The sequence below is a fragment of the Melanotaenia boesemani genome, chromosome 13 (assembly GCF_017639745.1).
Source record: "Melanotaenia boesemani isolate fMelBoe1 chromosome 13, fMelBoe1.pri, whole genome shotgun sequence".
Taxonomy (NCBI): domain Eukaryota; kingdom Metazoa; phylum Chordata; class Actinopteri; order Atheriniformes; family Melanotaeniidae; genus Melanotaenia; species Melanotaenia boesemani.
The window spans coordinates 26,911,045-26,923,173 of NC_055694.1; the positions used below are offsets into that span (position 1 = coordinate 26,911,045).

General features: G+C 37.9%; 1 protein-coding gene across 2 annotated transcripts in view; it reads right to left on the reverse strand.

The window, feature by feature from the left end:
- Nucleotides 1-12,129, reverse strand: part of LOC121651830 (plexin-B1-like) — an 89,718-nt gene that overhangs the window by 6,420 nt on the left and 71,169 nt on the right. For both annotated transcript variants that reach the window (XM_042004252.1, XM_042004253.1), the window contains 8 exons: nucleotides 10,405-10,622; nucleotides 10,149-10,327; nucleotides 9,990-10,056; nucleotides 5,670-5,816; nucleotides 5,275-5,449; nucleotides 3,821-3,924; nucleotides 3,605-3,689; nucleotides 2,138-2,310 (listed from right to left, as the gene is read on the reverse strand). In XM_042004252.1, the coding sequence (XP_041860186.1) occupies nucleotides 2,138-2,310; nucleotides 3,605-3,689; nucleotides 3,821-3,924; nucleotides 5,275-5,449; nucleotides 5,670-5,816; nucleotides 9,990-10,056; nucleotides 10,149-10,327; nucleotides 10,405-10,622 (1,148 nt within the window). The remainder of the gene's footprint in view (nucleotides 1-2,137; nucleotides 2,311-3,604; nucleotides 3,690-3,820; nucleotides 3,925-5,274; nucleotides 5,450-5,669; nucleotides 5,817-9,989; nucleotides 10,057-10,148; nucleotides 10,328-10,404; nucleotides 10,623-12,129) is intronic.

The following is a 12,129-nucleotide window of genomic DNA, read 5'->3' on the forward strand; positions in this document are numbered from 1 at the left end:
CTCCTAAAGATGAGCCCACACACCCTGGTGGATGCTCTTTTCTGCCAGTTGTAGTTGCAACCTTGTTCTTTTGGTAACTACATGCAGTTTGTGAGATGAGAACTCTAACGTAGACTGAATGATGTAGAAAATCTTCTTTAACAAGGTTTAAATAACACCTTTTAATCTGACCATCAGAGCAGACAGGAAGTGTGTCATATCTCTGCAGATGCTGGCCTCCCCAGACCTTCAACCTCCTGCTTGGTTTCTACCTCCAATCATCAACAACACCCTGAGATACTTAAACTTATGAACTTATGATTATGAACAATGTTGTCAGTCTTTAGTTCTTTTAAGTCCTCCAACAATATAAATGAGTATTAATAAATTACATTAACAGCACTACAGCAGCACAAGGCAGCCTCGTGGAAAATTTATAATGCACTACTCACAGTTTATTATCAAATATGTTGTGCATATTACTTTACAGCCCACTACATTTTGCAAAATTTGTTTGAACAAGTGTTTTCAAAGTGGGAATCCATTACTTAATGTGTTGGGTCCACATACATTAAGAAGATTAATTTTGCATTTACTTTAAATAATTCAGGCTCACATTGGATGAAGGTTTCTCTTTGAAATTATCAGCTGAAAATAGCACCGTGCTGTGTGTCAAGCTACTGTGCTCACATGTTTGAACTGTGGATGAAATATAGAAGATTGTCAAATATATAAATGACAAACACTGAAGTGACCTTTTAAAGATGGAAGCTTTGTCTATGGACATATAAAGAAGACATATTTTTAATCAATCTTTACACTGTATTGACGAGTGAGTTAAATACAGGCACAATGTCTTAAAAAAACGGATGGGGTGAGTGGAGGGAGGCAATGTTAATTATTTATGCTGCAAGTAACCTCTTAAATTTGTGTCAGAATTAAGGATTTATACTGTGGCTCTTAAAAAAGATTCATCCTTTTAGTTTTTAAACCATTTTTTGTGTTGCAAGCTGTGAATAATTATTTAGGTTATTTTGTATAATGGAAATTCACAACATTGTCCAAATTGTTGAACTGAAATACAAAATAAATACATTCCTTAAAAATAAATAAATAGGCAGAAAGTGGCGCATGCCCTAAATAAGATCTGGTGACATCGATCAGTTTCAGAAATCACACATTTAGTTAAATAAGGTCCATGTGTATGCAGCCTAATGTCAGTGTATTTACATCTAATCTTAGAGGCCCACAGTCTGAAGCAGCACTAGTTAAGAGGCAAACAACACCATGAGCTGAGACTGCCATATTTGTCCATAGCACCACTTTTCTTTGTAAACTCTACAGAGCTGGGCTTTAAGACGTGGCCAGAAGCAAAAAGAAAAAACATTTCTTATAGAAAAGTTCACCAAAGGGCATATGGGAGACTTGCAAGATATATGAACGAAGGCCCTCTGGTCAGGTGAGACAAAAGCTGAACTTTCTGGCTATCAAGAAAAATAGTGAAAACCCAACACATGACCTGGAGAACGTCAACCCAACAGTGAAGCATGACAGTGGCAGTATCATGCTATGTGATGTTTTTCATCACCAGGGATGGGGAATTCTTGATATAAACATGCTTCAGTCTTGTAGAGATCTGAGATGGAGACAGATGTCGACCTTCCAGCAGGACAGAAGGTGGGAAAACAGCTTTTAAGTATTGTGCTCCTTCAGATTGGGACAGCCTACAAAACAACTTACAACTTCAAGACCAGAGTCCAGACCAAACATGAAGAAGCAGTATTTAGCTGTTATGCTGCAAACAAGTGGAACAAACTGCCAGTGGAGATTAAACTTTCACCAAACGTAGACACTTTTTAATCCAGGTTAAGAACTGTTCTTTTCTCATGCACCTATGCATAAAATCTGCACGGTAACTTTTAACCTATTTAGACTTTTAACCTTTGCCTTTTAAAAGCTTTCATTGAATTATTTAACATGATTTTATTGTGATTGTACACACGCGTTTAATTATGTCTTAATATTGTTTCTCTTTATGTTCTTTAATGTATTTTTTAGTTCTATTTTCACATTGTTTGAATTCTTTGTTTTTGTGTTGCTTTTTATTGTAACTATGTAAAGCAAAAACTAATGATAGCGTTCAGATAACTTGTTTTACCTTCATGGAGAGCAGGCGTGTGAGGTATATCTCAGGGATGGCCTTGGCTCTCTCCCCACCTCTTTCCCTCAAGCTGCCTCTTCTGTGCTTTGGTAACTCGGATTCTTCATTAGCTTTTACCAGATGCCAGAGCCTCATGCCTCCTTCCTCCCCATCATCCAGCATAGGCGTCTCTGACAGGAAGAGGCAAACAGCTGGATGAGCGTGACAGCAGGCTGAAGAAAAAGTTAATAACTGAGGTGCGTACCTCATTTTAAGTGTTACTTTTCAGAAATTCTATTAAACTATGTCTGTTTGTTCCATTTAAACTTAATCTATATTTATCTTAACTATAATTAAGTTTAGAAGCGGAGCTTGCTCTACAACACACACACAGCTGCAAGCTTTAATTTGTTCAACACAGTCAAACAGTGACCTCCACTGGTCATTTAGAGTCTGCTCAATTGTTTAGACACATGATTAATTAAGGACAAATAATCCTGAATAGATAAAAAAAAAATCCCTTAGGTAATATTGGAAAACGGTCCTTTAAAAACAGATTTATTTATTTATTTATATAGCACTTTTCATGCACAAAGCAACACACAAAGTGCTTTACATAATAAAAATTAATTCTGCATATTAAAAACAAAATTTAAAAAGCCTTTATAGTATATAACAGCAATGAAAAACACCTCATTGTAGTCTCTTCCACACATCCTGACACACACACACATGCACACTACCCCCACCCGCCCATACCCCATTCTGCACGAACATGAACTCCCACCCCTCGTTACTGTCTCTTAACTGAATGTAGGTATAAAATATCAATAGACAAAAACATCTGGATGGATGCTGCTGTGAGGAAACTATATCCTGGGGATCCAGTCACACCGGAAGCCAGCCCTCCAATGACCACAGAAGGCGCCACCACAGGAACCACCCAGGTCAGGGCAGGCCAGGATCCACACCAGAGCCACAGGGCTGCAGCGCAGGATCCCCAGCCACCCTGACAAGGGCAGTCACCATGGCAACAACCCCGCAGACAGAACAGGCAGAGCCACCAGTGTGGAGGATCCCCAGGAGGAATACACGGAAATTAAAAAGTAAACACAAGATTAAATAAACTTAAAAACAGTAAGAACTGATAAGAGTGACAAGAATAAAATACACATAAATTGTTAATAAAAATTATAAAATAAAGTAAAAAAGTTCACTTGGGTAAAACAAAACAATAAAAACAGAGAGCCAAATAAATAGCGAGAATCTTAAATAAAAAGAAAAGTACATAATTAGATAGCGAAAATCTACGAAAAACTATAAAAATTATGATAAAATAAATAAGATAAAAATAATAAAACTAAATCAAATAAAATTCAGCTATGAGCTAAGCTAAAAAGGTAGGTCTTATACGATAAAAAAACATTTGTACTTTATTAAACCTTAATATATATTTATATCAGTATTATGTTGACTGTGACTCACTTTCTCCAGGCATGTAATCATGACTGTCATGGAGGTGATGTTTGCCGTTCCTGGGGACAAGGGCCACAGTTGCTCCATCCGGGACCTACACCACATAGTTGTATGACAACAGACTTGTGTCACACACAGTTTTTGCTCTGTTTTGCACATGCTGGCTTTGTGTATATGTATGTGTGTGTGTAGGAGTACATTAGTGCTGGTGAGGCTTGCACTGACCTTGTAGTGCTGCAGTGTATTAAGACGCTTCCAAGAACCTTGTACAACAGATGTTAGGTCCTCATCTGACAGTATCAGGTGACCTGCAACACCTGCCCGCCACTCTGGAGAGAGCAGTGTTTATGTAGCATCATGCTTCTGCTCATCATTGCATTCAAGACATTAAAAACATACTGCAAAACAGACGACTGACACATGTTGTTATTCTATTTTCAAATCCATCCATGATATATTTCTTTGACTATTTAGGAGCACATTAAACAGCCTGGAAACACATAGGTTAAGTTGTTGTGTAAACAATGCTGCACTCGTGCTTGCAGGTTTGCACCCATGCAATAAAACTGATATAGGAAGCTCATAAGATCTTATTCAAATACAGGAAATAATATAAAGAACTAGAAAACTACTTTCGTTCAGAACACCAACATGAATGCATTAATACTGAATGACTGAACTAAAATGTACAGAAGGAGCTGGAGACTTGGGTGAAAACAGTCAAAATCTGCTTGTTGAACGATCATCAACAGTAATCATGAAGCTGAAGAGAAAAGCAGGCTTTATAAGCTCAAAACTGGTGTTTAAATGTGTTAAAACTGTTTATCTTTCATTAGTCATTGTAAAAGGCTGGAATAATGAAGACAAACTGGAAAACTTAAAGTTAAAAACAAGACATACACAGTATCGTGCAAAAAGCTTAAGTCGTCATTTGTTTTACAATAAAGCTGAAATCTGTGGAAGCAAAATATAATGTCATCTTTTAAAATGACTGTAAGAACTACTTCTCTTGGTTTTCTGGAAGTATTTTAAAGTTGTCATCTGTAAATCTGCTGCTTTTTAACTAATCAAAAGGAAACTTAAAAAAAAAAAGACCTGATAGAACCTGAGACAGCTGATTCATCAGCTGATTCATCAGCTGATGAATCAACTGATTCATCAGAAACGGTCTCCATGGAAGGGTGGGTGTCAATAAGTCATCATTATGGAAAAGGAAAACAGGGAAAAAAGGCTGAGGTTTGCGAAATGACCCATGAACTCTAATGTACTGTACTGAATCCTTCCCAGAATCTGAACCTCAGCGTTTTGAAGCAGTGTGAGATTATCTTGACAGAAAACAGAACAAAAGGCAGCCGACATCCATAGGAAAGGGTTGAAATGTCCTTCAAGACGCCTGGAAAAATATTCCTGAGGACTACTTAAAGAAATAAAAAGAAAGCTTGTCTAACATGGTTCAGACTGTGTTGAAGAATAAAGGTGTTCAGACCAAATGCTGACTTTAAGGCTTAAATTGAATAAATTGTTGTACCTATGTCATGTTTCCCTGGAAATATATAGTAATCAGGGTGGCTCAACACTTTATTGTTTACTAATATTTATGTTTGCAGTTAAATGGAAATGAAATGTTTAGATTACACTCTTGATGCTGACAGGAAGCAGGGTGTGACCTGTGAACTAACCAAGATGCAACGAGTCGATGTGCGGCCTCTGTGAAAAAGATGTTCCTTTCCAGGTTTGTTCCAAAACTTTCTCCTTCACTTGGGTGATGGTGTCACAGTCCAGGACCTTGGCTGGCACCGTCTGAGTTGTGGTGCCTCCACTGGTGGCTGCAGTCAGCATCACAACATTTAGAGTCTGGACAAGACAGAAAGTCACAGATGATTCACTGTAATACAAATAAAGTCCAGATTCATTTGAAATCTGATGCTCTCTTGGGTCAGGAAGGAACCATTTTAGTGGCTCAAACTTCATAAAAACACAAAATTTGTTTTAATAACCAGACAAAAGTTGCTGAGACCTATGACACAGACAGCGTGATGAAATGGGAGACATTTACGTAAACCTGATGTCTCACCAGCGTGCGGTACTCCACGTCCTCACGTAGCAGCCGGTTGTCGTTCAGTGTGTACTTTGCTTTTCCTGTCACAGCATCCACAGGTCCCTTGTCCACCTGGTGCTTTATTGCTCTGAACAGCATGTAAAATGACTCCCCTGCTGATTCCTGGCCAAGCATAAAGAATTTATTCATTCAGGAGTTTATCCAAGACCAATTGTTCCTCTTCACCTGTGAGAAGCAGCGACTGACCACCCTGCCTTAATGAGCCACTAAACCTGATTCATGCTGACTGTACACCTGCTAATGGATGTAGCAAATCCTCCTCTAAACAGATGCATGTCGTAGACCTGAAGGACTTAAATACTGGCTGAACTTACTCTTCTCCATCAGAAACAGACTTCATATCACTCTGTATCTGTCTAATTCTTTTGGGAAAGTTGTAATAAATAGCTGTTAAAAGACATAATTTCCACCACAGACCCAAAAGAAATTTTTCAAAATCTAAAGTTCTAAGATGTATCAAGCCTCCGTTCTGTCATGACATCTGAACAATACTGAGTAATTCTAAGAGAAAAGCAGGATTTTAAGCTAAGATTTTTATTTATTTATTTAACAAGACAATCCTGAAGCATACCAACAGGAAAACATGGGAGTGGCTTTGATTTTAATTACAAAATATGTAAACTCTTTCTATAAAATATATACAAATCAAAAAGTCCTGGCATTATTCAGCCACAGTGTAAACCTCCACCCTAAGACCTAAAAATGGTTGCAAAATGACTGTTTCTAGTCTGAAAAAAGGGGAAAACTGGAGGAGTTAAAAGTACAGTGTGTAAGAATTACTGACATCTAGAAGAAGGGCATATCAATTTCTTTAAATACCAAGTTCAGCTGTTAATAGACGGTGGTCATCGATGGCCAAAATTCTTTCAGACTAGGGATGCAACTAATGACTATTCTGATGGTCGATTAGTCACCGACTATTAAAACAACTAGTCGACCAATCGGATTTTGTATCTTGTGATGGATCTTATATCACTTTCAGCTTTGAAATCTTGCAAGTTCGACGTTCCTCCTCTTTAAATGTGCAAACATTGCAGACGTACTTCAGTGGTATTCGCCGCCATATTTTTCCCTTTGCGGACTTTATTGTGTGCAACTCTCGGCAAAGATAAGAAAAAAAGACGATGTCTCACTCTGTAGTGTTTTTTTCTGTGCTCATGGGCATTGTGCAACTCTCATCAGAGATACGGAAGAAGATGATGTGTCTCACTCCGTAGGGTGTTTTTTTTTTGTTTGTTTGTTTTTTGTTGTTTTTTTTGTTTGTTTTGTTTGTTGTTTAGTAGACGGGTAAATTAGTTGTCGACTATTTTCATTGTCGACTATTGTCGGCAACTTCAACTAATCATTGCAGCCCTATTCAACTTCAAAATTACAAATGGGTGTACAGTCGTCTTCAGTTTTTTTTATCTGAAACTGTTGTCTAGCATGGTGTTTCTCAGTTCTAGTCCTCAAGTACCACAGCCCTGCATGTTTTAGATGGTTTTCTAACCCAACACATCTGGTTCAGATAAATGGAGCTCCTCATCAAGTTATTTGCAAACCTGTTAATCAGCCGTTCATTTCATTCAGGTGTGGTAAAGTAGGGTTCTTTTTAAAACATGCAGGGCAGTGGTACATGAGAACCAGGTTTGAGGAACACTGTTTTAGCTCCCATTAAACAGAGCTGGTACTGTAGTTTTACACCTCACAGTATTTTCACTTCACACAATGAGTTGTTTGTCCATTCAGAGACACCGTAGGAAAAATGGTGGCACAAATATGACAGCTACTATGTATGTGAACCCACAGCAAGTGGATATAAATGGCTGATTCTAAGACAAGGATCACAGACTCTGGACCTCTTGGGCCACTGTCCTTCAGGTTTTATATGTTTTCCTGCCGCAATACTCCTGATTTAAATCAAATGCCTCTCCAAAAGCTTATTAAAATATAACTACACCCCCTACTTTCTGTAACTCCACCCACTGCCGAATGTGAAAAATGCCTGAAACTGCAAGGGTTGGGGTGGGAGATGTGTGGTGATTACAGAGCGGAGAGTGGGCGGGTCAGGATACACAGGCCAAAATGATTGACAGACAGCAGCTCAGCTCAATGGAGAGACGCAAAGCGAGATTCACAAAGCACCTATGCCACAGAGCGGTCTTTAAAGTGCTGACTGTCGCCAGATGAGGATCAGCAGATAAAGAATAAAGTCCAGTGTTACTTTTACACCCCTCAAAAGCACAAATCCATCCTATTGCAGGAACATTTAATCAGAAACTGTGTGAAAGAATAAAAATCTGAAACTATATCTACACCTATAAGTTCACATCACTTCATATGCCTTGGTGGTTTTCTATGCCTGCATGGTGTGGACCTGCTTATTTTCATCTGGAGGGAGGGGCTGTGAGGGTTTTAAAGTTTTCTTGTGATGTAGAGATGGTTCTCACACAAAACAAAACCTGGTTTTACCCTGTAGAGGGCATTATAAGACAATTTTTACCCACAAAATCCTGTTTAAAAAAAAAAAAAAAAAAAACACATTTTATCACGTTTATTCATCAAGTAAAGGTGGTTTTTCCTCACAATCAAGTAATACTGTGTTGTTTACAGCTCAAAAAACACATTTTTGGGTGCACTACCCCTTTAAGTTCTGCACAAGCCTCTTAATGACCCATTAATTTGAATGATCTAAAACCTGCATGACGCTGGCCCAAGAGGTCTGGAATTGATGATCCCTTTTCTAAAAGAATTTAAAAAAAAATGTAATTTCCTAAAGTGATTAGATACCAATAAAAACACAGTTCTTAATGATATATAAAATGTATCTGTTAATTACCTTTGATTCTGATACACACTGCACCTTTCAACTTTACGTTTAATGCTTTAAAGGTCCCATATTATGTAAAATTCTTTTCTAAAGGTTTTCTAGCAGTCATATGTGTCCTCATGGCCTGTGTATGTGGCCCAAATATTAGAAATTTCTGTCACTTCTCTCACTAGCTTGCTCCAATTTTTAGCAAATGTCTGCTTAAACAGGTGAGTCTGAGATCTTTAAATGATAAATAACAGAAACACAGAAAACAGAAACAGCCCGTTTTCAGTAGCGCTCACTAGAGCCACACTTGGAAGGCTGAAATTAAAGACCATGGCTGAATTTAGGTTAATACACTTTGAAAACAATGTTGTTGGACCTCTGATACCAACATATAAAATTGTTGAAAAAAACATATGATATGGAACCTTTAATGCCTAATGAACTACATAAAGTTTCTGACATCTGTTACATGACTTTTGTGGCAAAAACTTTGCTCAAAACCTTGTTGTACATAATCTGATAATTGTCTTCTGCCCCCTGGTGGATACCATTTGCACTACAATAATTCTGAAATTCTATGGTTAAAAAAAAGTAAGCAAGTTGTTTGTTTGTTTGTTTTTTACATTTTGTTAAAGGCCAAATAAAAAATAAATAAATAAAAAAATAAAAACCCTTCAGATTATAAAAGAAAAATCTGTCCATCATTTCTTGGGTCAAGTGTTGGGGGGAATCCGCTGAGGTGTAATGGGAGAGGTTGTTGTGATCTCATTGGTTTCTTTTAATTGCTTTTATGTATGAGGGGAGCAACCACTAACGATGTGATGATGCTCATCTGCTTGCACTGTGAGACTGGTGCACTGAATTGCATCAGCTTGCATTTTCAAGCTTCTGTTTAGCTGCTGTGGTGATATCTTTCCAGGTGATTTAACAAAATTGTCACATTATTTGTTTTGGTGTTCAGCTAACTAAACTAAAAGCCAATATTGCACATTACATAAATCTGTTATTCATTATTTTTACTGAAATACTGCCATATTACTGACATAGTGGGGCCTTTTTGGTCAACTACTTCAACAATCTAGGAAGATAACATGAGTTAAGATTCAGTGTTAGCTACAAACACTTTTGAAACAACACAAATGTAAAGCTTAGAGCCTGAAAATGTATTTACAGCCTTGCATGGAAACACCTACAGTGCTTTGACTGTAACAGATAAATAACAGAAGACATCCACAGTGCAAAACAGAAATAAAATATGGTTGCTGTAATATTTTAAATTAGAAAAGTAGTCAATTTACTTGTGATGGGAGAGGATGTTATTTGTAGACGGTGTAATGTACAGCATGTAAATAGATTTACAAAGGTAACAGGGCTTTTTAACAGCACAGATAAAAAGGACAGCAGTGCGGGAAGAGTTTAATTTTTCACCTGCAAAGTCAACAAAAATCTTCTGAGGTGTGAAGTACTGCACTACATACCCTAAGAAATGTGAAGAGGCAAATAGACATCCAGTTTGTCAAGAGCTTCTCCACCACAGATTCAGTTCTGTGGAAAGAAATACATAAATAAACAACCTATCTCTAGATGGAAAACATCTCTCGCTCACTTTCAAGTATATCCTGGTTAAACTTCCTCACCTCCTCAGCATCAGTTTGGGGTTCTTGGCCACGTATTGCTCCACCAGATCATTAAGCAGTGTCTTCAGGATGTCTGTGAAGTACTCCAGTTTGCCATGCAGGGCTACGGTCAGCAGGGAGGCCACATAGGCCCGGTCCCTTGGTGAAAATGTCCGCTGGACCTCAAGAGTGTGAATGAACTAAATGAAGAAATAGGGGTAAGACATGAGACAAGTTTTACCCTTAAAACAAAATAAACTTAACTGCGCTGACTGACCTTGGTGAGAAAGAGTTTGCTGTTGAGTAGATTGGACAGCTGGACCAATCCCTGCTCCACCGTCTGTCTTCGACTCTCTGGAACATCTAGATCTCGTCTCAGTGGCGACTCCTGGTGGCCCGGGAAGAAAATGCGCTCGGCGTAAACTCGGTAATCCAGGAAGGGAATCCCTGAACCAACCAGATCACTGGACATGTCCATCATCTCTGTCATCAGGTCTAAAAAGTTAATAAAGGCCTCAGTTAGAAGGTTGCATAACTTATATTCGCAAAAGGGAAGTTTTATCTGAGGAATTTACATTAAGCTTTAAGCTCAGACTGATGTGTTTACACATCTTACTTATTTGAAATAGAAAATTTGGCTTTTTGCCAGTAATTATAGGCTATTTATAGACAAAGTATAGAGCGGCTGTGATGATTTGTTATGATCAACTATCAACATCAGTTTTTAGGTATTTATCAAACCTGTATGTATCAAGAATGGAATTACACTAAAAATGACAGTTAAATGCAAAAGGGGGGTGTAGTGTAATATTTTGGAAAGCACTGAAAGTAATGCCCTATTTTAGCATAACACTCTTCCGGACTCACAACTGGTTAACTCTGCTTCTTACTGTATTTCTTCATGCACCACCATACTTCTGATTTTAATCTTGTTGTCCCATTATTTAATCTCTATCCTCATTTTTACCTGGATACTTAATTGTGAATTGTATATTGTAAATAGTATTTTTATCTACATTTATATATATATATATATAAGTGTGTATATATCATTTTTTACATTTATATATGTAAAATTTTTTCTTTCACATATCTTTTCTATTTCTGTATATAGTATTTTTGCATCTTACAGTAATTTTTTTTTTCTCTCTTTCTCTCTGACATTTATGCTCCTGTTAACACTGAAATTTCCCAATCTGGGATTAATAAAGTACATCTGATTCTGATTTGTTATCCTACTGTTTGTGCATAAATATACTGGTCTATCTGTACTGTGTGTGTGTTGCTAAACAGTGTTTTTGACATTGTGACCGACAACTGAACCTGGTTCGGGGATCCAGGTGGCCACTGAGTGGTCTGGTGACCTTGAACAGTAGACAGCCTTGGCAGCTAGCTGATAAGAGGGCCCAGCATTTGTGGTTACATCAGCCTCACCTTACTGTACTACTACTGTTTTCCTGGTTTACTGTTAACATATAAAATCTATATGTGTGGTTTGTTATGGCTAAATGTCCTATAATCACTAGCATATACACTGAATGACTGATTCATATGCATTTACTTTGTATTGTGTAGTAAAGAACCACCTGTGTAAGTACACTGTAATGCCACACCATGTCTAAGAAGAGAGTGACATGATGTCCAGTTAGAAAGTAAAACTTGATGGGACAGTTCATGGGAGGGGTCAGGGCTGACTATGCCCTAGGCACAGCCCCAAGAAGTGGCAACCTTCTTAAAAAATGCTGGGTAAGGGTTTCAATACACAATTAGATTGGTAGTAATAGTGTAATGGAATCTGTGATGGATGGTTGAGTCACAATAACTGCTCCGCTGCTACAGCCAGGGCAATGATGCAGCCACAGCATTGTACTGTACCTCTTGAGTATAAAGCCTGTCACAATGATGCAAATGCAGAACTTTGCTGTCATACAAATTCCTCTCTTCTCTACTGTCTTCCTGCAATGTGGGCCAGTCAATGGCCAGCTGAGCTGCCAGCTGTTTA